The following is a 24,166-nucleotide window of genomic DNA, read 5'->3' on the forward strand; positions in this document are numbered from 1 at the left end:
CTTTTTTAATGCTTGTGATGTGATTTATAAATATTAGGAGTGTCTAAAAATAGAAATTATGGTTCCACTACCTTTTTATGAGATTGTTCTACCATCATAACATATTATATGGCTATGTGTTTATAGAAATTGATGATCTTTAGAATTATCTTGCTTTTACATGTTTTCTTGCATTAGCAATTTGTCTTTTTTATAGAAATTAAATTATACCACCTGAGTATGTGAAAATTGTACAGTAGCCATATTTTAATGACATCTATCATCCATAAAAATCTCAGCTCCAAATGAGATATTTTTCACATCACCTATAATTAATATATATGCTTACTATATAATTGGATAATGAAAGTTTGCTAGTAGATGCATATACTTAAGTCATGTGATATTTTTAATAGTTGTTTTTTAGGGGTACATATGATGCTAAGTTATGATAAGCAGTGGTAAAGCTTGAATATAACTCATATGTATGCTCTCATGTTAACATAACAACTAATGATTATGTTGTTTATAAAAGTTCTCCATCCTTACTTTAATTCTTGCTTAAGGTGTTTAGGATATTCCATGTTACCTATAACTAATTCTAATTATCTATGTTCATAGTAGTTGTGATCTATGTGTTTAACTTATGCATATGTTACCTTGTTAAAGAACTAAATGAAGAACCTTGTTGCATATGTGCTGAAATGGCTGCTAGAGCAGTTCTGTTGTGGTAATGTTTTCATGATGCAAATGATATTTTCTATAAATATCATGAATACAAAAGTTGTAGGTAACTTCATAATCTAGCTTGTGTTAAATTTTCATGACCATAGTCCTGATGGTTTAGGAGCTATAGATTTTACAAGTTCATTATCAAAGTTTTGCATGCTCTCTGTATAGGTCTGAATGATTGCATTGTTTGACTTAGCTAAGCTTTGAATCATATCTTGGAGATAATGGAAGAAGTGTAGTGATTTTCAGTAGATTTTAGAATTGTTAAAGATTATCCCTTTTGGTAGTTTAAATCTCCAGTTATGAGCTTATGAAGTGGAATGACAGAATCTGTCCTAACCTGGACAGAGATGTTTTCTTTATGATGTCTGACCTGGTTAACTTTTGAATTAGCTTGTGATATTTATAAAAACAATTATGCATGGTTTGCTAAAATTTTTAAAAAGTCTAGAACCACCTTGTTTTGAAAGGAAGCACTCAACTTATGGCTGTCTAAAGTTTAATGTCAAAATCTGTTCAAGTTTTGATAAATTTGTTTCTTTATGTTGTATAGTCTTGTTAACTGTTGAATCATCTTGAGATGACAATAATAAAGTTATGGATAACTTAATAAGATTTCTACCAAGTTAAGAATCATGGTTGGTGGATGTCTAGAACTCAACTTATTGCTCTCTGAAGTTCATGTCAGTTTTCTATCCTTGTTTGTACAGATCTGCTTATTGGTGTGTTTTCACCTTGTTAATTGTTGAATTAGCTTTTGGAATGAATAACAAAGTTTTATATAATTTCACTAACTTTACAGAAAGTCTAGGTTCACCCTTGTCGGATGCTTATATCTCTAGTTATAGCTAAAACAATTGACTACTGTGCTGCTGTCCAGATTCGGTGTATGTGCTTAAGTTATTAGATTTAACTTGATGTTGCCTTGTGTGTTTGTTAGTTAGCTCATATCACTATTAGAGTTAAATTGATCTACCTGAGAATCTTATAAATGTGTTATATAATGTTGGTCAAGAACTTAACCAATTAATGGTCATGTATACATGTTGCTACAAAATAACCTTGCTGCATAGCTTACTAGAACCTTAGTGATGTTGGTGTGTGACTTACTTGTGCATGAGTAGTTTAAAAACAAATGTAATATACTTTGATCACCTACAATTTGCTGGTTGTGTGATGCACTTATCTATGCCATGTTGATAAGCACCATCACCCCTAGTTCTTATATGATGCTATGCTTAATTAGCTCTTGACTGTTAAATGCTTGCAATAGCTTGACTTGAGTTAACTAGTGTGCCATGCTTGTTATGCTTGCTATCTCTATGGAGACTTGAGTGATAGTTAGTTAAATAACTTGCTCTCTAAGTACTTATGTCTTGTGGTGTAACCTTGTGCTTGTCCTGAATGCTTTTGTGTGATGCATCTCATTTTACCATTCTTCGTATTCATGCTCTTGCATCTTGCATCTCATCTAGATACGCTAGATAAACCACGTGAAGGGCGTGATGATGGAACCGAACCCGAAGACGGTGTATGGTGGAGCTATCCCGAAGATGGAAGGACTAAGCAAGTACTGAGATGGGAGATGCTCGCCAAGCGAGTGTCGTCTAACAAACACTAACCTAGTGTTGGATTCCAGGCAAGCCCCAGAGCATGATTTCCTATCTTTAAATACTTGCAATACAATTGCTTGTTTTGATTGTGCATTTACGTTCCAGGAGTTGATTGAAACCGTAGATGCATGAACTTAGTACCCTTGATATGAACACTAGTATATTAAGTCAAGTAGTTGCAATGCTTAATAGGACTCGATAAAAGTTGAGTGATTGCCTGTCACTCGCGAGTTATAGGAGTTGATTTCCTTACTTGTGTTGCAACTATAAGGACGATGGACGGGCCGGGCTTATATTCAGTACTTGGTGGTTTGCCCCGTCTATCTACATGAAATTGGACTAAGGTCGAGATGTGATAGTGTTCATGATCAAGTGTTGAAAGTACTAATCTCATACCTAGTATGGGATGGGGAAGCCTAGTACCTGATTGAACCGGAACATGAGCGGATCATTCCACTATCTTTGGAACAGAGTTCCCTTGCGGCCGCATGTGGTGACAGGTGCAGTCTATGGAGCCTTGTACCAAGGAAAGTGGGCCTAACACAGGTCTGGGAATTGATGGGGACGGCTGACAAATGAAGCGACCCTTCGCGGTGCGCGGATGTCGTGGGATTAGGTTCACCATGCATGGTTAAGAAATTTGAATCCATTCATCTGCCTCTCACAGTTTGGGACTACTTGATCGCTATGCTACACTGAGTAAGAATGAAACTTGATGATTGTTGGGGGGAAATATTAATGACCTCCTAATGCCGCTTAAAACAACAGTCATGAAGGCCCAGGCCCACCTGCGGTAATTACGATTACCGCCGACCCAGTAGAGGCAGAAAACACCCCACTCCGTCTCGCCCGACCCAGGGCCCCGGGGTCGGACAATCCCGACCCCTCGATGGCGGGACTCCGTCTCGCCCTTTCCTCACCAGGACTTTGGCGCGCGAGGAGTTGAAGTGGGAAATCCCCTAGGATCCCATCACCGAAGGAGGAAGGAACTCGACGGGGATGGGGAGAAAGGGCATAGCGCTAAGCAGAGGAAGATGAAGCGGGCGCGGATGAGCTGAGGGCGAGCTAGAAAGGCGAAAAGACTTGAAAGCAGAAGGCGGGCGGAACCTGCGAGGCGGAGCCTTCATTTTATAGGGAAGGGGCGAAGGGAGCGGAACTGACGCCCTTGTCGCCATAAATGCGGCGCCAGGTACGCCCCCATCACGCCCACTTTCCTTTCGGAAACCGCGCGCACGATCGGCCGCAGAGACATCCTCTCCTCCTCGATTCACGGGTCGGCGCCCTCCATAACTCCGTCTCCCGGAAGACGCGCACACAACATCCGCCCCGATTCAGCCCAACGCCCACCGAAAGGTAATAAGGGGTACGGGGCTGGAAATGCCCCTACGGCCCATTTACGATCCAAAGGTTCGAAGGCTGGCCCGCTACGGGTTCGACGACCGCCTCAGGATGCCCACGAGCAAGGGGTGAGAAGGGACGGGTCCGCTAGCGGCCACCACCCAGGCGAGCGAAAGCCAAGGGCGTCCCGACCTCACGTTCGAGCCCGAGCTGGCGTCTAAGTTCATGGTTTTTCCCCGAAGAAAGGCAACGAGCCCCCGAATCCGATCGAACGGACTCGGGAACTACATGAACTGGCCAGCCGGAATCTGGAGTACGCCACCAGCTTGGCCCGAGCCTGACTCCCCGAACGGGGACCGGGACTCCACTCGAACCGTCCCATTCGCAGCTCAACGAGCACCACGGTTCATCCAACGAGGATAGCGTGGCACGGCTCATCCCCTCCATCCCAGCGAACGAACGCTTGAGGGGTAACGATAAAAAGCCGATCTAGCCTCCCGATCAGTCTCCTGCAACGCGCGGGGGCTCGAGGGCTAGCGTCGCAACCGACGACCACGTGTGTGGTCGCGATTTGAGGACTCGAGGTGGGAGCGCCCTACGGAGCAATGAGGAATCCTCCCGTGCCAAGTCATCCACAGGACACCTCTCCTGATCAAACTCCCTGGCCAAGCCGGACCAACAACACTCCCTATCCCTGATCAACCGCAGCTTCCAGGGCGAGCAGAGATCCCCGACGAGCGACGAAAAAAGCCTCTGGAGGAGCATCTTTGCTCAACCACAGGCTCGGGGGCTACTGTTGGGGGGAAATATTAACGACCTCCTAATGCCGCTTAAAACAATAGTCATGAAGGCCCAAGCCCACCTGCGGTAATTACGATTACCGCCGACCCAGTAGAGGCAGAGAACACCCCACTCCGTCTCGCCCGACCCAGGGCCCCGGGGTCGGACAATCCCGACCCCTCGATGGCGGGACTCCGCCTCGCCCGACCGCGGTCCCAAAGTCTGGAGCGTCCGACCCCTCACCGCAACGCTCCGCCTCGCCCGACCGCGGTCCCAAGGTCGGGAGCGCCAGACCCCTCGCCGCAAGGCTCCGCCTCGCCCGACCCAGGGGACCGGGGTCGGCAGCGCCCGACCCCCACCACAGAAACTCCGCCTCGCCCGACCCTGGGCGCGGGGGTCGAACTCACTCGGGTCCACAAGATGGATATTCGCCTTGGGCACGGACTGGAGGATCAGGATGGGGATCTCGTGGGTCCCCCTATCGACCTCGCCATAAATGCGCCGCGGCCCTGTCAAGCCGAAAGGGGAGCGGCGTCCCCAACATAATCGGCCCCGAATACCGATGTGCGGCCGTGCGGTGCGAGCTGCAGTGGCCGCGGCTCCCTCTGATTCGCCACAAAGTACTCATGAGCTGCGCCGGACACCACAGGAGGGCACACCGCTCGCTCTCGCGCCCCGTGCGCCCAATGCAAGTCTCAAGGATGCGACGTTCGGGTCTTACGGTAATTGGCAGGGCAATAGAATCGGACTTTCTCCCCGGCGGGCATGGATGCCGAGGCTGAGGATCATCATCACGCTCGACGGCGACGACGACTAGGGAGATCATCGACAAGATTGGGAAGGAATCGCCCTCCCGCGCCGGACGTGATGACAGGGACCAGAGGCCGGAGCAAGAGCGGCGGCCTTGGGACCCTCCCCTTGTGTTATTTTTCTCTTTAGCTTATCCTTTCTACCTCTCCTCTGAACGTCCGGCTCACCTGTAACCCCGAGCTCCTTCTTGCGCTATAAAAGGAGGACCGAGGGTCCGGAGACGGGGACGAAGACTCTCTCAAGCCAACAGCACAGTCTCACACTCCCTTAGAGCACAAGCACACTCAAGAGACCTGGGATCAGTTCCCTCTCTTGCCCATCTGTAACCCCTACTACAGAACCCCGCGTGGGTAACACGAGCAGCCCTGATACTGGACGTAGGGCCTCCTTTGCCCGAACCAGTCGAACCCCGTGTCTCCCATGCCACCATCCGAAGCCTTACGCGCATAAAAGAAATTTACTAGTCCAAGTCTCGATCCGTAAATCTTGACAACGACAATGATGATCTTAATATTGATGCTTGTCATAAATTGCTTGAAAACTATGCTTGTTTAGTATAGTTGCTAACTTAGATGGGTAAATGAACTTAGAATTGGTGGCTAAAATATTGAAAGTAAGGACCTACACTAGTTGCTTTTGGCAAAAACAAACCCCTTAGCCAAAAAGCCTTGCATGTCTAGAAGTTGGTGGAGTAGTTACCACCTGTCGGTTAAGTCTTGTTGAGCATAGTTGCTCAGCCTTGCTTGTGGCACATCTTTTTGGGTGATGTTGATACCTCTAAGTACGCTGCAAGTGGCACTTGGCCTCCCCAACTTCCTCCTGGTTGGACGGTTGAGTGGGATCCCTCCTCGGACGGCGTGGACCGGGATCATTGATGTCATGATCGGCTTCGTCATGATATCCTACAACGACGTTTAGCTTCCGCTCAATTATTTCTGTTATTTGAGAACACTACAAACTTGCTTGAATTTCGAACTTGGACTTGTAATAATTTAATGCACATGTTTAATTGAGATGGACTATTATAATCTCTGTAACCACTCGCCTTTGTGCGAGTCTTGCTTTCTTGATCCTAATTTATCGGATGAAATCCGACGGACGACCAAGTTGATTTGCTTAAAGTACATGATCGCGCGTTAAGCGGCTTAAGTGTGCTTTAGCCAAGTTAATTTGGGCGGTTCTGCCACAGCGGCGACGGATGTTCAGCCGCTGAATCAGTCTTTGCACTCGGCACCAAGTCTAGTTCCCAACTAAACGACGGCCCTGCCTCCGATGATGTCCCTGCAGCCTCCGCAACGGATCCAAGGGTGCGCGCGGCCTCGAGCTTAGGGGCTTCAGTTCCCACAAAGTTGAGAGGAATGGCATCCAAGACGTCTAACGTAGATGGTTCTTCAACTGATGCAGCCTCAGGCAATGGTTCGGGAGCAGCAGTCTGGGGAGCAGCTGGCGCTACATCCTAGAGAGAACCGATCATGTCCTGCAACAACGCGACCGCCAAGGATGTAGCGTTTGCCCCTACCGCCAGCGCTAAGTTCTCCTCCATTAATTCGATGACAGGCGCAGGGGCTGGTTTCATAGTTGAGCGGCTTTCATCATCAGCTACTGGGCTTGTGCCTACCGCACCAAGTTCAACACTCGAAGATGCCCTACACACAACAAAGCATAAGAACCAAAGAGCAACTACTCGATACAAATTCAGTACTTAAACACAGCGCCAGGGTACTCACCTGGTCGACCGATGAGGCACCAGAGGAGTTTTCCCCACCAAGCGCATTGTCAAGGTACTAGGAATTGGCATATTTGATGGGGCAGGCAGTGGAGCTTCAGGGTTGTCACCAGTACCCGCAGCAATTACTTGGGCAGCGGCAGCCACGTGATCACCACTGGTATCCATGCGCTCTCCACCTCCGAAAATTTTGGACAATGTAGCATCAGACACTGCCTCCGGCGTCTTGACTACTTCACTCATGTCTGTCTCTGTTGATCTGGCTACACTGCCGGTACTCACCGCTGGCTCCTCAGTCACGCATGGAGTAGTTGTCTCCGAAGCCATGGTCATATTACCAGCGGCCGTATCCGCTGCAACAGTCCCGTCGTCGGTCATTGTTTCTGCAACTTCATCGGCATTATTGGTAGACATCTCCGTGGCACCAACAACCTCATCAACAGCTGCCTCTACGGTCTCGACTACTTCACTAGTAGCCTGCAAAAGATAGAACTTAAAGATAAGTAGTCAAAACTACTTACAACAAGTACAAGAGTATTTGCCCCTCAAGGCCTTGCCCTTCCACAAAAGTTATTACCGGCGAGGGCGCATCATGAATGCAAAGATCGCGCCTAGTGTGCCTCTTAGGCACAGCAGTTCACTGCTTCTTTGGTGGCGATGCCAAATCAACATCTACGTCGTTGTCAACACAGCGTCTCAACGCGACAGAAGATGACTTGTCTTGCTTCGGGGCGCACGGCTGCAATACAAAGTCACCCTCATCGTCACAATCAGAGCTATCAATGGAATCGGTCTCTTCATCCTCCCCCTCCTCCTCTTCCTTTTCTTAGGAATCCCCAGGCAATTGCAGTGAATGCACTGGCATTGCGTTCTTTGCGTCATCCGCACCGGGGGAAGGAGGAGGCAAATAAAACACGAGTGAATCTGCCTGCACAAGAAGAAACAAGTCGGAAAACAACAGATCAAAACAATACAAGTACTCAAAGCACAACAATGATGAATACTTACTTCATTCGGCTTGTTCTGGCTGTCGAACTCTTCAACTGCTCCAAGTGTGCCCTCAAGTTCTTTGAACATCCGGCACAGTCGGGCCCCAACTTCTTCATTAGAGACATCATCAGGCGACATCCGTGAGGGATCATCAAGCCCAAAGTACTCATATGCGGGAGTCTGCTGAAACTACAATGGCTGCAGCCGTCTTTTCAGAAAGCTGGCACTACGACTATTCCTGTCAAACCCTGCTTCTTCAATACAACAATCTTGGTCAATAGATCAGGTACTTGAATACTTTCAGCAGTTGTTGGTTCATCAAGCCACCGGCTGCTGTACTTTGGACGATATCTAGTAATCTTGGGTAGAGACGGCTTGTGATCTTCAATATGAAACCACTTTCCCTTCCAACTACCATGAGATTCCACTAGCTTATGCTCCAAATACAGATCCCAGTACTGCTCACGGATCTGGAAGCCGGCACCTCCAATAACCTGCATATTCTTCTGACTAGGTTGTGGCTTCAAGCGAAAAATCTTGAGGAAGAGATCGAAATGGGGCAGAATCCGCAGAAATGATTCCCACAAGTGAACAAAGATGGAGATATGCAAAATGTTGTTGAGATTGAGATGGACAAGTTGTAATAAGTAGTACTCCAAGAGGCCCCAGAAAAAGTCAGAAGTTGGAATAGCAAATCCGCGCTCCACAAACTAGGTAAATATTACCGTCTCATTGGGGTGTGCTTCAAACATCCAAACATTTCCATAAGAGGACCTCCAACCCACGACCGCCTGCTCCTATAGCAGCTTGACGTCTACCAGCTCTTGGATTTCCGTGTCCTTCATGGTGGATCGCTTCCAGGCCATCACCTGGTTGGGCGGTGCGGTCTGGTTGGTTTCCCCACATTTTAGCATCAGCAGTTCAAGCTCCTTCCCCTTCCTGGAAGTTCCTCTCTTGGAACCCTCCTTGGACCCCTTCTTCGAAACCTCAAGCTTCTTCTCCATCCTGGCTTCGCGAGCCACTTCATGCGCATATGCTCGGGGGTAGCGGAGGCGGCACGGACGATTCACAAATGGTGTGCAACAGCGCTCGAGGAAAAGTGAAGATTTTCTGAGGAAGAGGCTAAAAGATGCAAATGACAGTGTAAGGGGAGGGGATAACTTTCCCCATCCCTTATAACCGCGACGGAGTCTCCGTGGGTAATGGGCCGATGTTTTCGCTAATTAGAGGCAATTATGGCCTTATCTGCACAAAACAGATTTTTTCAAACTGTTAGAAGCTGAAAGGTCACGGTAACAGATTGAAATACCCTTATACCTCCCGGAACTAATCGGGTAACGGCTCAGGGGCTGCGTATACCGTGCCTGTTGGATAAAAATTTCTTTTTCTTCAAAGATCAAGACAAAGACGGAACAAATGCAGATTGACCCTCAGCCTGATTCTTCGATTCAATCTAAGGCTCGGGGGCTACTCCATATGGAGTGCGATTTTCATCGCACTTCCATATAAAGGTTTGAAGGCAGACTTCTCAGAAACAACGTCAGATGAGGCTAAGAGTACCTTCCAGCCGCATGACAGCACTCAAGTACTCGAAGACTTGGCCACAACCAAAGTACTCGAAGAGCACCAGAAACTAGTCGAGCAACGTCTACAAAAGTACCCGAGGCTATTACATTTGACTACAAAGTACTCGGGGACTTGTCGAGCATACATCCATGGGCCCACCAGAAGGCTTGTACGGATCCATATGAGGAGAAGTACACCAAGATATACCAGAACATGGAGACTACAATACAGGGTGGCGTAGTCTACATGGACTACCAGGAGACTAGTCATAGACAAGGAAACTACTCTTCCGAGTCAGAGTAGAACCTGTAGTCATATCCGACTAGTACTCTTGTAAAACAACTATCCTGTAACCCTGCTCCTCCGGTATATAAGAGCGGGCAGGGACCCCCTCAAACAAAGTTCAATCCAATACAAGCAAACAACACACAGGACGTAGGGTATCACGCGATCTAGCGGTCCGAACCTATCTAAATCGCATGCCTACGTACACCATTGAGCTCCTGATTTTGGCGACACCCACCAACCAAAACTCTACCTGGAGTACTCCCTTGTTAGGTTGTTGGGTTTAAACACCGACAGGCGGCGTAGATGATCTGCTCGTGACGCATTCCTAGCTCGCCGGCATGTCCTTTCACTTTCAGCCTCTTCTCCTTGTACGGTGGCGGTGAGCTCATCTGCCGACACGTCGTCTGGGTGGTGTTCATGCCGTGGATGCCTTTCTGGTTGCTCTTCATCGCTGTTGGCCCCTTGAGGATTGATGATGGCAAGTAGTTCCCGCTCTAGAGGAAAACTAGCCGAGCTTGACGTGATGATCTTTGTAGGGCCGTCTTCTTCGTAGATAAGAGATAGAGGTGTTCCCTCCTAGTATGGGAGGTTGTCAAGGTACGCGACAAGGCATGACTCGTCGTCCTTGGCTAGAGCAGATGGCTTCATGTCGGGCCAGTAGATGAATCTGCCTTGTGGCGTAGATGTGATTACCACGCCCTACTACGGACCTGATAAAGGGATCTCCTCGTTCGGGTCCGAGTAGTAGTCGAGGTCCTCGATCAAATCTGAGTTGGATAGGGATCTAGACAGGTTGGCTTGAAAGATAGCACCCGCGTTTCGGAGTCTGAACGGGAATCGAGTTGTATCGTAGACCGATTCACACAATGGCTCAAACGCCAGCTTGTAGGAACCAATCCGACTAGTGGGAGGGGTCGAATTGTACCCAGGCTTATCCCTGGAACCACGGAAGAGGTCAAAAATTTTGTTGAATTTTTCAACAAAATCCTCCAAAGCTTAGCGATGGAGGTTGATGTCGTAGTGCTTCTCATCCAGGGCCGGCATGATGTGGTGGTGGAAGTTTGTAGCGCCGTCTGCGATGCAGACCTAGGAGCCGAAGACGAACGTCGTGCCCTCTTCGAACGTGATGGTGGGCTTGATGACTAGAGCCATCGAGTTCGCCAGCGAATCTTTAGCGAGATCCCCTACCTAGCGTGCCAACTATCGGTGTTTAGACCTGGCAACCTACCGATGGGGTACCTGAGGTAGTGTTTTGTACGTGGGGCTCGCCGAAGACTAGGAACTCGAAGGTGAACTCGAACACACGATTTAGACAGCTTCGAGCCACATATGTCGCGTAATACCCTACGTCCTGTGTGTTGGTTGGATTGTATTATTTGATGATTGTTTGGAGGGGGTCCCTGCCTCGCCTTATATTGCCGTGAGCAGGGTTACAGGTCGGTTGTTGTACAAGAGTACTAGTTGGATTCGACTAGAGAATCCTACTCTAATTGCTACGAGTAGTTTCCTAATCCTCGACTAGTCCTTGTCCTCCACGTAGATAACGCCGTCCTGCACCATAGTCTTCATGTCTGACACATCTTGGTGTATAGCCTCGTATGTAGGACTGTCCAAGCCTCACGGTGGCCCCATAGATATATGGGCGACACCGCCGTCATCCTCGTTGTTGTCCACGTGGCATGGTGGCCAGGTGAAGGCAGCGCCCTTGCAGGATGTCCTGTCAGGCCTGTCCCTGCCACGCCCACAGTCCTCCTTGGGCTTGTCGCGCACGTGGTGGGGCTGGGCAGCGTGTGCAACGCGCTTGCGGTCTCTGGGCTGCTCGTCGCTCTTGTCACGCCTGTCGATGCCTTCGCGCCCGCCAGCCCGCCTGTCTTGCTCCTCTCGCGAGTGTTGTTCTTCCTGGCGGTGGACCTTCTTGTCCCGCGCCCCCGTGTGTCGCAGCGGTCACAGGAGCCTTGTGGGGAAGCGCACCATCAACAAGCCCATAGAGCCATTCATACCGGCACTTGACTGGCGTGATGCTCATCGGGTTGTTGACCGCCTCCTGGAGGTTGCGTGCTGCCACCGAGTAGTCCTCGAGGAGAGGTATGTGGATGAAGACTTTGTAGCGGCATCCTGTTACCATGGCTCCGGTGGTTGCTCGGCGAAGACGAAGACAGCTGATGAGCGATTAGAGGGCTTGTGGGTGAATGCCAACCACACCCTCTTGGGGATCTCACTTGGATTCGCTATCCATGCCTAGAGCTCGATGTGGCGGGTGTCTGCTGGCTAGACGAGGTCCGTGACGATGCATTTCAGGGCACACTTGTGCCCGACGATCTCTGGCGTCCAGGCGTGGGACAGGATGCTGTCCAAGCAGTGGCGCACCCTGTAGAAGATACGGAAGCCGAGTGCGTGCGTCAGGCTACGCTAGGTGTGGAGGCAGATGTCGATTCCTCACCCGGTGAAGCGACCTCGGTGTCGGGCCTCGACGGCGTGGGCAGCGTGCTCGAACCGGACCAAGTAAGGTTCAGGTTGGTGAAGCATGATGGTGACATCCCCTTCCTTAGCTGGAGCTTGTCGACGAGTAGCTCCGAGATGTCGTGCGCCCCGGCGCTGTGCGGCAGATGCAGGGCCTATGGGACTAGGGCGCAGGACTCCCAACCGCGAGCTTCGCACTCGAGATCGAAGGAATTAGGGATAAACACCGTCTCTATGTCAGGATGAGTGTGTGGATCTCCAATCACCATTGCTGGGCAATACGGGGGCGGTGGTGGACGTAGGGGCGGCGACGATGGTAATGGAGGAGGGGGAGGCGGAGGAAGGAGGTGGTGTCATGGCAGGAGACTTGCGGACATGGGGACAGTCTCCCTCTCGGTGCCCTGAGCTGCGACACAGGAAAGCGGCAGACGGGTCCCTGCACTGCGCTGCCCGGTGCCCTCTAGAGAGGTAGATGAAGTAGCGCCCCCAGGTGATGCGGTTGAACTCCTGTAGTGCCATGGTAGCTGGCTATCTTGAAGGCTTTGCGTCGTTGCGCCACCATGAATCCGTGTCGCATCGGCTTGCATGACCCCTGTGGTAGCTGACGTAGATCCATCCCTCCCTCTGCAGAGCTCCACTAGGGCGGTCATCTTGCTAGCTCTGCCACGGCCGGTCGATGAATTGAATGCAGCATCCTAGTGTAGTTATCGCTAGCTTGGGGCGGTAGCTCAGTGGAGGCCGGTGAGGCTCCTTGAATGCGCCGTAGTGCACGGCCTCCGCATAGGTAGGGGCTCGATCTGTCGATGCTGTGGAAGTTGAAGATCCTCCGGATCCAGGGCAGGGCCATGGCTAGCCGGATCTGGGCGGATTCGATTCAGGCCAGGCGGACACCCCCTGCAAGAAGCGATCCCACGAAGAGACGGGGACCGGGTTGGCGGTGGAGCGGGGCTTAGGTGCGGGTTGGCAGCGGGGGTTCTTGGGGTGGAGGTCCAGCCACTCCAGGTGGTGGGGGAGGAGGGTGGGGGTTAGGAGGCACAGTGGAAGCCTCCTTTTTCTCTTTTTGAAAAGTCATGGTTGGTTCTTTATGTTCGTTCCTAAATGATCTTCAGTAGGTTGTTATATTAATCAACAAGTGGAGTACAGTAACATTGGACAACGTCTAATAGCTAGTAAATTATTGGAAAGACGTTTTTGTAAATATTTTTTGGTTGAAGTGCCTACTTGGCAACACATGGCTAAATTATATATATTAACATTATCACTTACACCCTGTTTGGATGTAGATATTGAAGCTGGAATTTGGAATTGGTATTGGTTATCCTCAATGCTTGCTGTTCGGGTGTTTATAGAATTGGAATTGGAAACCTGCTGCAATACCGAACAGTATTGGGCATACTGCCGCAGCCCCTCGCGCAATGCCGAACCGTTCCTCTCGGTATTCGCTGAAATTGACCTCCCCCTCTCTCGCATCTCTTTCTTTCTCCGTCTCAATCTCTCTCCGCTGGGCACCAAACGCTACAGCTCCGCGCGAGAAGGCGGCGTGGCCTTCACCAATCAGGCCACGACGGCACGGGTGAGCTCCGCCCCCCCCCCCGCCTGCTCTCTCGGTCTGCGTCTTAATCTCTCTCTTCGTCTCAATCTCTCTTCGTCGGGCATCCGATGCTGCTCCTCGGGGAGAGAAGGCGACGCGGCCTTCACCGGCAAGGCCATGGCGGCACGGGTGAGCACGCGGTGGTCCCATCACCTCATAGGCTTCGAGTGTGAGAACGAGCGCACGAGCTTACCCCGGCGAGGCGACGACTCACAGTTGAGCCACCTGCATTGAAATCTTTCTCCAGCGAGCTATCTATTGGAATGCTCAATTTTTTGACTTGTGGTTCCATTTTGCTAGTGAGATTCTTGATTTGTTGCATTGTCGTTCGATTCTGCTGCTGCAGTGCTTGATTTGTTGGTCGAATTTTGTAGAATTTTGATTTTGCCTGTAGGTCCTAGTTCAACGGGAGTCCGGCCATTTGTTTGCCACCGGGTATGAGTTGACGAGGTCGTCCGCGGTGGGGTCGAACAGCGGCTGGCCGCTTGGAGGCCTGCTTGTGCGACATGGTGGCCTCAACGGCTTACCCTCCGACCGCCGCGTCATTGATGCCGCTGGTGAGGAAGAACAGAACGAGAGAAAGAAACAAGCAAGTCATGGGCATAATCGTCACTTCAATTTGGCTGGAAAAAAATTGAAAAGAAAAGTAGGAAAATAAGCATATAGAGAAGATGTTGACTCTCAATTTCATGATCTGAACATCCAAACACGAATTGGTATTTGCCGTCTCATTCGATTCCAACTAGCAATTCCATGTACATTTAAACAATAGATTTTGTATTATAACCTATTTTCAATATCATTCTGCTTTGGTATTGAACTCAATTTAGTGCCAAGCTCTTTAATATCTACGTTCAAACGGACCCTCAAGCATGTGCACACTCTAGCTAAACCATTTACACACAACTGTGATGCTCCAATCACCACCAAACAAGTCATCCGGCCCAGTCTCTCGTGCACATAGAAAAGTGCTATCCCCATTCGATTGGAGACACCTGGCTGGCTACACATCACCCGAAGACCTTTTCTTAAAGAGATTTCGTTTTCACTAGTCCTATGTCTCAAAATTCAAACATCACAGTTGACCATTTGTCTTCGTACAGACGCGTACGTGCAAAATACGTTCGAATTCCTAGCCATTCCACTGGGACCCATGACTTTTCTTTTTTGTTCGAATAGGACAAGCACCAAGTTAAACATCCAATGCATCAAACAGGAGCATCGATCGAGCAGCAGCGACAAGGACCTGCCCTGCCCGCCCGCAGCACGAAGCACCAGCGTTGCACGCATCCTCCTCCGCGTCCAGGAATCCCGGGCCCAGCACGCACCCCGTCGCCTCCCCTTCGCCGAGCCGCCCCGCCCGCGCCACCTCCGATCCTTCTCCCCTCCCCTTCCCCTCCCCTCCTTTCTAGAACCTCCTCCTCCTCCTCCTCCGCCCCCCGACCTTGACCGGACCGCGCCCGCGCGAGTCTAGTGGGGGCTTCCGGCGCCGCCGGCGGGGGTGAAGATGGCGCTGGAGCTGAGCCTGGCCTCGGCCTCGGCCTCGCCGCCGGCGGGCTGGCTAGCGCCGCCGCCGCCCCTGGCCCCGCCCGGGAAGGAGCAGCAGGTGGCCGGCGTGGGGATTCTGCTGCAGATCTCCATGCTCGTGCTCTCCTTCGTGCTGGGCCACGTCCTCCGACGCCACCGCTTCTACTACCTCCCCGAGGCCAGCGCCTCGCTCCTCATCGGTATGTACGCGGTTGGCCGAACCACTAACACGGGAGTGAATTTGGGGGAGTAATGTGTCGTAATGGATCAGCACGGGGAATGAATTTTTAGGGAAGTAAGAGGGTCGAATGGACCCTTACCAGTGCGACCACTTTTTAAGTATTCGAGGCTGAAATGTTAGGCATAATGTGTACCAGCAGTCGCGTGCAGTTGATTCACTTCGAGCGATGATTTTGGATGCTAGTGGTCTTAGCTACCAAGTTCATCAGGCATGCTTCATTTAGTTTTCCACAGAATTGGAGTGTCTCCATATAAAATTGATTGTTAACCTGTCGATCAGTTCATCAGCACTTTTGTTCCTTCACATGCTGATCAATTCTTCAGTACTTGTCTGAGGTGCTTATAAGTCAGTCATGTGTCCCTCACACAATGCCTAACATTCAGTCCAACATCTCAAGTCTCTTTTACACTCTGAGTAAAAGTAACTGCTTAATGTTAACTCTAGATGCCATCGTATATCAATATGGTTTTTTGGTGATCCTGCCCGTACTTTGATGTGCAATTGTGTTTTCACCCCCGTTTTTTGAACTTAGTGATTTTGCCCTCACCTATTCACAAGTCAATGTGATTTTGCCTTTGGTCTTTGCGTATTTGCCTCTGTTTTGACCGTTGACTAGGGGCAAAATCGCATTGACTTGTGAGTAGTTGAGGGCAAAATCACAAAGTTGAGAAAATGAGGGTAAAATCACAATTACACTTCAAAGCAGGGGTATGAACACAAATGCCCCCATCAATATTTATCTGTAATTTCTCTATGTTGCCTATTGCTTAGTCCAATATCACAGAAGGTGACTCTATTTGGTTGGTATTTATTACAAACTGACAAAATTCAACACTCAGATTCATTATCAAATTTATGAATGATAACAGTATGCAAATTATAAAAGAAAGTTGATCACCAGCAAACTTATTCAATCTCACAATTTCATGTGGTGATTTGCAGTAGTTTATGTTGATCAATGAGAACCACTGGAAAGTAGTCTTGTATAGAAAGTGAAGCCAGCTACTCAGGATAGCCAACCAGTAAAACAATATCTAGGGAGAAGTAAAGCTTCATTATTCTTGTTCTTTATGTATATTCTTAAATTGTTAGTGCCCTTTAGATATGCTGCATAAGATTTTTTTTTTCATTTTGTTCATGCATAGCGCAGGCATTATTTAACTCTGGAACTGTCATGTCTGTATTGCAGGTCTAGTTGTTGGTGGCCTTGCTAATATTTCAAATACAGAGACCAACACTAGGTTTGTATTGTTTTACCAGTTTGATTTACTATACATCTGTTTTATGTTAATGAGTAACTTAGATTTACACACGGTTTGAGCATGTTCCATTGATTATGTCTTGTTCATTTCAATTTGTAGGACGTGGTTCAACTTCCATGAAGAATTCTTCTTCTTGTTCTTATTACCTCCGATAATATTATATCCTTTCTTGCAATTCTTTTCTATTGTAATTGTTGATTTTTTTAATGAAAAGAAAGGTCTACTAACTCTCCTAATTCTTATTCATAAGCATCCTTACTGGAGTATTTCCTTTCGAATATTAAATTTGTATTCCTTGACTTCAATATACTCAATCAGGATTCAGCTTATCTCCGGTAAGTACTTCACAACAGCTAAATTTTTTGTTTATCTAAGATACTTTTTAAAATCTCTTCACTGGTTTACAGAAACCATTCTTTGCGAACTTTGGGGCTATTGTAACTTTCGCCATTCTTGGGACGTTCATTGCTTCTGTTGTAACAGGGGTTCTTGTGTAAGCAATTAACAAACTCTATTTGCTAGATTTGCTGAAATCTTATGTTTCCTGAGCCTATCCTTTATTGTACTACAGCTATCTTGGTGGGCTGACATTTCTAATGTATAAACTTCCACTGGTTGAATGCCTTATGTTCGGTGCCCTTATATCTGCAACCGATCCTGTCACAGTGCTATCAATATTCCAGGTACCTGGTTTTGTGTTTGTTTGTCAGTCTTGAACTTGTAGTTTGCTGTCATCTTCAAAGCTGTTTTATAGAATGTTTTGGCCTTTTCCTTATGATTTTGTTATGGAATTAATGCAAATTTTGTTTCACCAGAACAGAGGTCTTCTTTAGCTGTAAAGTTATTGTAGATTTCATTAGTATAGTGAAGTTGTGCTAAGCAGCCATTCTTGCATGCTCCATTAAAAAGTCCTTAGTCTTTCATTAATCAGATTCTGTTGTTCCAGTGGTACCCATGACCCAAAATTAATGGAACATTCTTGGAGAAGGCAGCAAATGTCTGATTCTGAGGATTCCATAAACTGACCATACAAAACTACTGAATTTGTTTCTGTGCAGGAACTGGGCTCTGATGTTAACTTGTATGCTTTGGTGTTTGGAGAATCTGTTTTGAATGACGCGGTCTGTTCTTACTTCTTTCCAGTGCATGCAAGAATACTAGAATAGTCAGTACTTGTACATGTGACTAACCTACTGTCTCGTTGTTTGGAAAGGACAGATGGCAATTTCCCTTTACAGGTTTGCTTCTGGCTATGATCTGATGCATGTTTTTTCAAGCCATGTGTTTCTTGCTTATGTATGTACTTCTCTTTAGGACAATGTCATCAGTCAGAAGTCATGCAGCAGCTGGCGAGAACTTTTTTATGATGATTCTCCAGTTTCTTGAGACCTTTGTTGGTTCAATGTCATCAGGTTGCACTTCTGCTCCAAATTCAATTGTCACATGGCTTTAAAGTTTATGAAATTGTGTTATTTACAATTGTGTCTACTATGGAGTTTGCACTTCGCAGCTTGAAAGATTAGTACCATTTTCTTACAACGAAGGCTTGGTATCCTTCTGAAGCTAAAATAGGCAATTCACAAATGTTCTAGGTGCAGATTACATTTAAACTGAATCTGTTGCAGCATTTGCAGCATTTGTCTGTTTGGTTGTTTATACTTTACTATCTCAACATAGGGCATGCACTATATCATGTTGCCAACAAAATATATAATTGAATTTTGGGTTAGTATTGATCAAAAGGTAGATGGTCACATTATCATGGTATCAAAGCATAAAAGAGCACGCTGTTCATGTTTTGTTTCTTTAAACTGGCCTGAGTTAGATTCCTATTCTTAGCTTCTGACATCTATTATTTGCACCTTTACCTTTAGGAAACAACACTCCATTAGATCAGTGATGGTATCATGTTAAACTGCTAAAATTTACAGTGTAAGGAAAAAATAAGAAAACTGCTGAAACTTAACCCAAAACTAAACTGATGAAACGATATTTTAACTACAACAATTGCATATTGTTTCCTTATTTTTCCTTCTTTGTTATTCTTGAATGACAAACCAGAGAAAGCATGGCTTAAATAATAATTCTTCTAAACCCTTTTTGTTCTTCTTAATATAAATGATACACAGCTCTCGTGCATGTTCGAGAAAAAAAATACTTCTTGCATATATCATCTGATTTAGGGATGGATTTTTATGGGAATAAAGCCTATTGTTCATTATTAGTTCTCTCTGGTTTAGTGTATTTTCCCGTCATTATCCAATCATCAGCTTATATAACCACTGCATTTCTTGATTTTCAGGTGTGGGAGTTGGATTTATCTCTGCTCTTATATCCTTTTCCCTATGTCTTAAATGCGAAACTTTGTTTCTATCATATGAATGCAATAGCTATAAACACCTTTACAATTTCTGTAGGTATAGTGTAGTGTGCTTTTGCTTTTGCATCAGATGCATTTTTGAGCATATTTTTTTTGAAAACTACTTTTTGAGAATTTTTTAGCATATTTTGATGTCACATCAATATGTTGTCTTTAGGCAACTTAGACTGCAGTATTTCTTTATCACATTATATTCTGAAACAGCAATTATTTGGTCCTTACACTTTTTTAATGTAACATGCCTTATTGCTCTTCTCACTTAATGCATTTGAGTGGTTAGTGAGTCAGTAGTGCTGGCTTTTAGTAAGGTTGATGGAAAATTGGAGCATTTCGGCAATATTATTATGTGCCAATTGCACATGAGTTACTATATGATCTTGTGAGCCCTTGACCACTCGTTACCTGTTCAAGTATGCTGGATTGGACGTTGACAAGTAAGTCATCATGCTTCCTATTTACATTTTCCTGTTTCTTTTTTCTTTTCAATTTTTGATGTATGTTTAATGCTTAATTTGCTGTTCTGTTTACTCTTTCAGTCTGCAGAATTTGGAATGCTGCCTTTTTGTTCTCTTTCCATATTTCTCGTAAGAAAACTTCTAAACTTCAATACTGTTTTTTCCTTTCTGGGAGATTTGTTTCAATGAACTTTGTGGATTTTTTGTAGGTATATGTTAGCTGAAGGACTTGGCTTGTCAGGGATTGTTTCTATATTATTCACGGGGATGGTATACACTATGTAAATTATCGTATTATATCGTTCATGTTTATATTGTGGCTATGCCTTACATACATTTTATATTTATCCTCAGGTTATGAAGCATTACACATTCTCCAATCTTTCAGACAATTCGCAGCGCTTTGTTTCTGCCTTCTTCCACTTACTGTCATCTTTGGCTGAGACATTTGTGTAAGAATCAGCAGAACTTGTAGTTGAGTAATTGTCTAATTGGTAAAATATAACCATACACTTTGTTCCTTATTGGCTGTTCCTCATTTTCTTTTAGGTTCATTTACATGGGCTTTGATATTGCCATGGAAGAGCACAGCTGGTCACATGTTGGCTTCATCTTCTTCTCAATTGTATCCTTAAAAGTCCTCTTTTTTCAAAAGAATAATACCAATTGTGGCCTTTAAATTATTTAGTTTGACTTTGGTTCCTTGACTTGCTCAAAAATAGATATTCATAGTTGTTGCAAGGTACTGCTACGATCTTCCTTTACCACTCTAGTTGTATTGCATAACCATATGTCTGTATTTGTTTCTCCATAGTTAGTAGTGAAAGTCATTGTGACCTATATGATACTTTATCATTGTGCAATGCCCATGCTGAGATTTGTATGTGATGCTCATGCTTTATCATTGTGCATCTATGACACTAAAGTACTCTCAAAAAATGATCTATACTAAATATTTGTCCCATCATATCCAAGTTAAGCCTCAGTGATGTAATAAACACTCTGCTGCAGTCATACCAATTTTATATTCAATATGTGGAGAATTTTTATTTGTTTTGTCTCAAGATAAACTGATGCATCTTTTTAATGTATAGGGCTGTAAATGTTTTTTCTTGTGCATACTTGGTTAACATGTCTCGGCCAGAACATCGCCGTATACCTCTAAAGCATCAGAAAGCACTTTGGTTTAGCGGTTAGTGCCATTACAATTATGGTTTTGTATTGTATGCGACTGACAGTTTTATGAAGCTCACTGTTACTTTGGGACAAACAGGGCTTAGAGGGGCCATGGCTTTTGCCCTTGCTCTCCAATCTGTGCATGAACTTCCTGAAGGACATGGAAAAACGATATTCACTACTACTACAGCCATTGTTGTGTTGACGGTACTTACTTATTTTTGACACTTGTTAGTTTTAAGTCAATGTATTAAATAGCGGGCTAAGCCATTTAGCGGCGGCCTCCTCCAAAAGCTATAAAAAGCTATAGCGGAAGCTATTTCATTTAGCGGTTTTATAAAAATATGAAATTTTTCAGTTAATCATGCACAGAAACATGGACCTAAGGAAATTTTATGAATACTATGCATGTACAGGGCTACAGAAGAACATTTCTTCGTGTCTATCACTTCAAAATTAAAAATTACAGTTAGGATTTTGTACCGCTATCATAGTTTTTTTAGCAACTAATGGGCTTTTGGGCTTCTATGGAGAAAATGAAGCGTCATCAACCTGCATAGCGGAAAATAGGATTAGCGGTGCTAAATAGATTTCGCGGCTAAGCCAAATAGAGGTGTTTAGCGGAGCTAAAGCGTCCTTAGCGGCTATAGTGGAACAATTGGCGATAGCGTGGCACCAGCTCTCTAATAAAGCTATAGCGAGGCTGTAGCGGGCTATTTAGAAGACAAAGCACACTTCAGACAAAGAGACTTATTCCTTGAGATAATGCCCAAGGCTTGTAGTTCAGTTACGACTGTGCATTTGACCTGTAGCATTTACTGGTTGCCTATTGCAAAGCTAAATATGCATTTCGCAAATTCATTTATTAAATGTCAGTAGCAACTAATCAAACTGCCATGCGCAGTCAAACAAACATGTTATGAATTCTATGTAAATGATTGCAGTCAAGTATAGAATACTGAATTTCTTTGACCGATTATGCCTAATCATGCAGGTACTTCTTATTGGAGGGTCGACGGGAACTATGCTAGAAGCTTTGGATGTTGTTGGAGATGAAAACACATCAATAGAAGTAAGGTTCACTTACACATTTTTCCCCCAGAGATAAATAACTAACTTTTTTAGCTTATACTCCCTCCGTCCCAAATTTTAAGTCATTTTGGGTTTTCTAGGTTCATACCTTTTACTATGCATCTAGACATAATATATATCAAGGTGCATAACAAAACCTATGAATCTAAAAAAGCCAAAACGACTTATAATTTGGGACAGAGGGAGTATGTATGAGATGTGTGACTATGACCAGTATATAGTATTGGGAGTATCTATCTAATGGAATTCATATTTCGGTATGGGCACATGAACATTCAATTTCACTCAAGCGAACTATTTATTGAATTTTTACTTTAAAATTATAAATGGAAGAATTTTTTTATTCTTTATACAAAATTGAATGTATGATACTCAACTTGGATGGTCCCTGCAAACTTGTATGACAGTGCTAAAACACACACTATTGTATTTCTAATTCAGGAGATGGTTAGAGAGTTGGCTTTGTATATATGACTAGTGAAAGTCCGATTACTTACCCATGTTTAGTGGAAGTCTGATTGTTTTATCCACATGTGATTTCATGCATTTATGTGATTTTTTTGCTCTTTTAATGTCATGCTAGTTCCTTGCTTTTAATATAGTTCATTTCTATATTGCACCATTCTCAGAATTATGAGGACAACAATGGTTACATGCCTCCGACTTATGAAGAAGGTACATCGTCTGGTGGAGGATTGAGAATGAAACTGAAACAGTTTCACAAAAGGTATTTGTTCTGTGTCTCCATTTGCTTACAAGTCATGACAATACAAACAAACAAGTCATGATGATACAAACAGTTGCTTACCCTTTTTTCTAATGATGGTGCAGCACGACATCATTCACTGCCCTTGACAAGAACTACCTGACTCCATTTTTCACCAGTCAAACTGATGATGATGACGACGACTTCAGTGAGTAACTTACTTCATTTAACAAATGTGCAGTAAATGAGAGCTAACACTAGGCTATATTGATAATTTGTGTGCAACTTGTTACTTGTATGGCATCATTCTTCATCCTCTGGTCTCTATTATATCTCGTCAATTTAGTTAGCAAATTCATGGTCCGCAATTAATTCTATCAATAAACACTGATTCACCCACTTCCTTATTTCTGAAATTGTTTATTGTTCTCTGTTTGATTTGTGGCAGGTGAGCAACCCCAAAACCGAAGAGTACAATTTTATGATCAATAGCAGAATTTGAGATTCTACTTATCAAGCTAAATACACGGAGCAGAACTGGCATGAATGATTGCATGTGCCATTCGGTTGAACCAAATATAGGATCATACTTAGTTGGGTAGCATCTGTATACCGTAGGACAGAAATCAAAAGGCTCAAATCAACTCTTCCTCTGGGGATGAGGATTGCCAGGCCACATGTATATATATCTGTATTCTGTAGGCCTCTTTGAGATGATGGTGGAGCTCCAGATGAGAAGCAGAGTATTGTTGGAACTTTGGTTATAGCCCTTACCATTAGGTTAATTGTAATAAGCCCCCAGACATTCTCACTATTTACTATGTCCGCTGGGAGCCTGGGAAGCGTTTGTTGTAACTTGTAAGTGGCAGATTGGAGCAGCAGTCTCACTCTGGTGTTGAAGTTCTAAACTGGACAATGTGGGAGTACGAAAATATCTTTCAGCTAAAAGTGAGATAGCCCAGTCTATAAACACTGACGTAGTTTGAACACAAGGTGATTCGCGTAATGCAATCGACAATTTCAGAATTGAGCTTGTCGGGAGCTTAAGTTTTGGTGGCGCGTTAGCATTCGGACTAATCATTTTCTATTGAAAATTGGGAACATGAACCTGTCTTTCGATCGATGTAAGTTGGGGTTAGCCCATTTGTATAAAAGAGTACATGAAATCGAAATGCCTGGCATTGACATGCACTGACGTCTGAAGGGTAGAGAAGACTGCTCCCATAGCGCACTGAAGTTGGCACATCGCACTGGTTGGGTTCTGTTTGTATCTGTCACCGAGACCATGAAATTTTTGATATCTCAATCATGTTTTCTGCTGAGTTCTGCCAGTAGACGATTAATATTAACCTATCCATTTGACCTCCAAGATTGAACGAGAACACAGTTGAGTTTAGAGTCATCATTCCTCTTAAGACAAGTGCACCTCCACGCATTTCGTGTTCAATTTTCCT

General features: G+C 45.5%; 1 protein-coding gene across 6 annotated transcripts; it reads left to right on the forward strand.

Moving 5' to 3' along the window:
• Nucleotides 1-2,343: 2,343 nt before the first annotated feature.
• LOC117843633 (sodium/hydrogen exchanger 6) lies at nt 2,344-23,620 on the forward strand. 6 transcript variants are annotated; one of them, XM_072292162.1, is made up of 22 exons: nt 2,344-2,350; nt 16,831-16,882; nt 17,003-17,062; nt 17,214-17,238; nt 17,311-17,396; nt 17,475-17,586; nt 17,962-18,024; nt 18,122-18,141; nt 18,218-18,315; nt 19,206-19,234; nt 19,686-19,717; nt 19,820-19,867; nt 19,948-20,008; nt 20,093-20,190; nt 20,288-20,363; nt 20,461-20,480; nt 20,833-20,930; nt 21,012-21,121; nt 21,909-21,986; nt 22,636-22,733; nt 22,838-22,920; nt 23,161-23,620. In XM_072292162.1, the coding sequence occupies exons 6-22, from the start codon at nt 17,500-17,502 to the stop codon at nt 23,202-23,204; spliced, it is 1,143 nt and encodes a 380-aa protein (XP_072148263.1). In that variant the 5' UTR covers nt 2,344-2,350; nt 16,831-16,882; nt 17,003-17,062; nt 17,214-17,238; nt 17,311-17,396; nt 17,475-17,499; the 3' UTR covers nt 23,205-23,620. The 6 variants fall into 6 exon arrangements, with proteins under 6 accessions (XP_072148263.1, XP_072148260.1, XP_072148259.1 ...); XM_072292159.1 differs by lacking the exon at nt 2,344-2,350 and adding an exon at nt 8,652-8,682; XM_072292158.1 differs by lacking the exon at nt 2,344-2,350 and adding an exon at nt 14,268-14,430.
• Nucleotides 23,621-24,166: the final 546 nt, after the last annotated feature.

This window comes from Setaria viridis, chromosome 2 (genome assembly GCF_005286985.2).
Source record: "Setaria viridis chromosome 2, Setaria_viridis_v4.0, whole genome shotgun sequence".
In the NCBI taxonomy this organism is placed as follows: domain Eukaryota; kingdom Viridiplantae; phylum Streptophyta; class Magnoliopsida; order Poales; family Poaceae; genus Setaria; species Setaria viridis.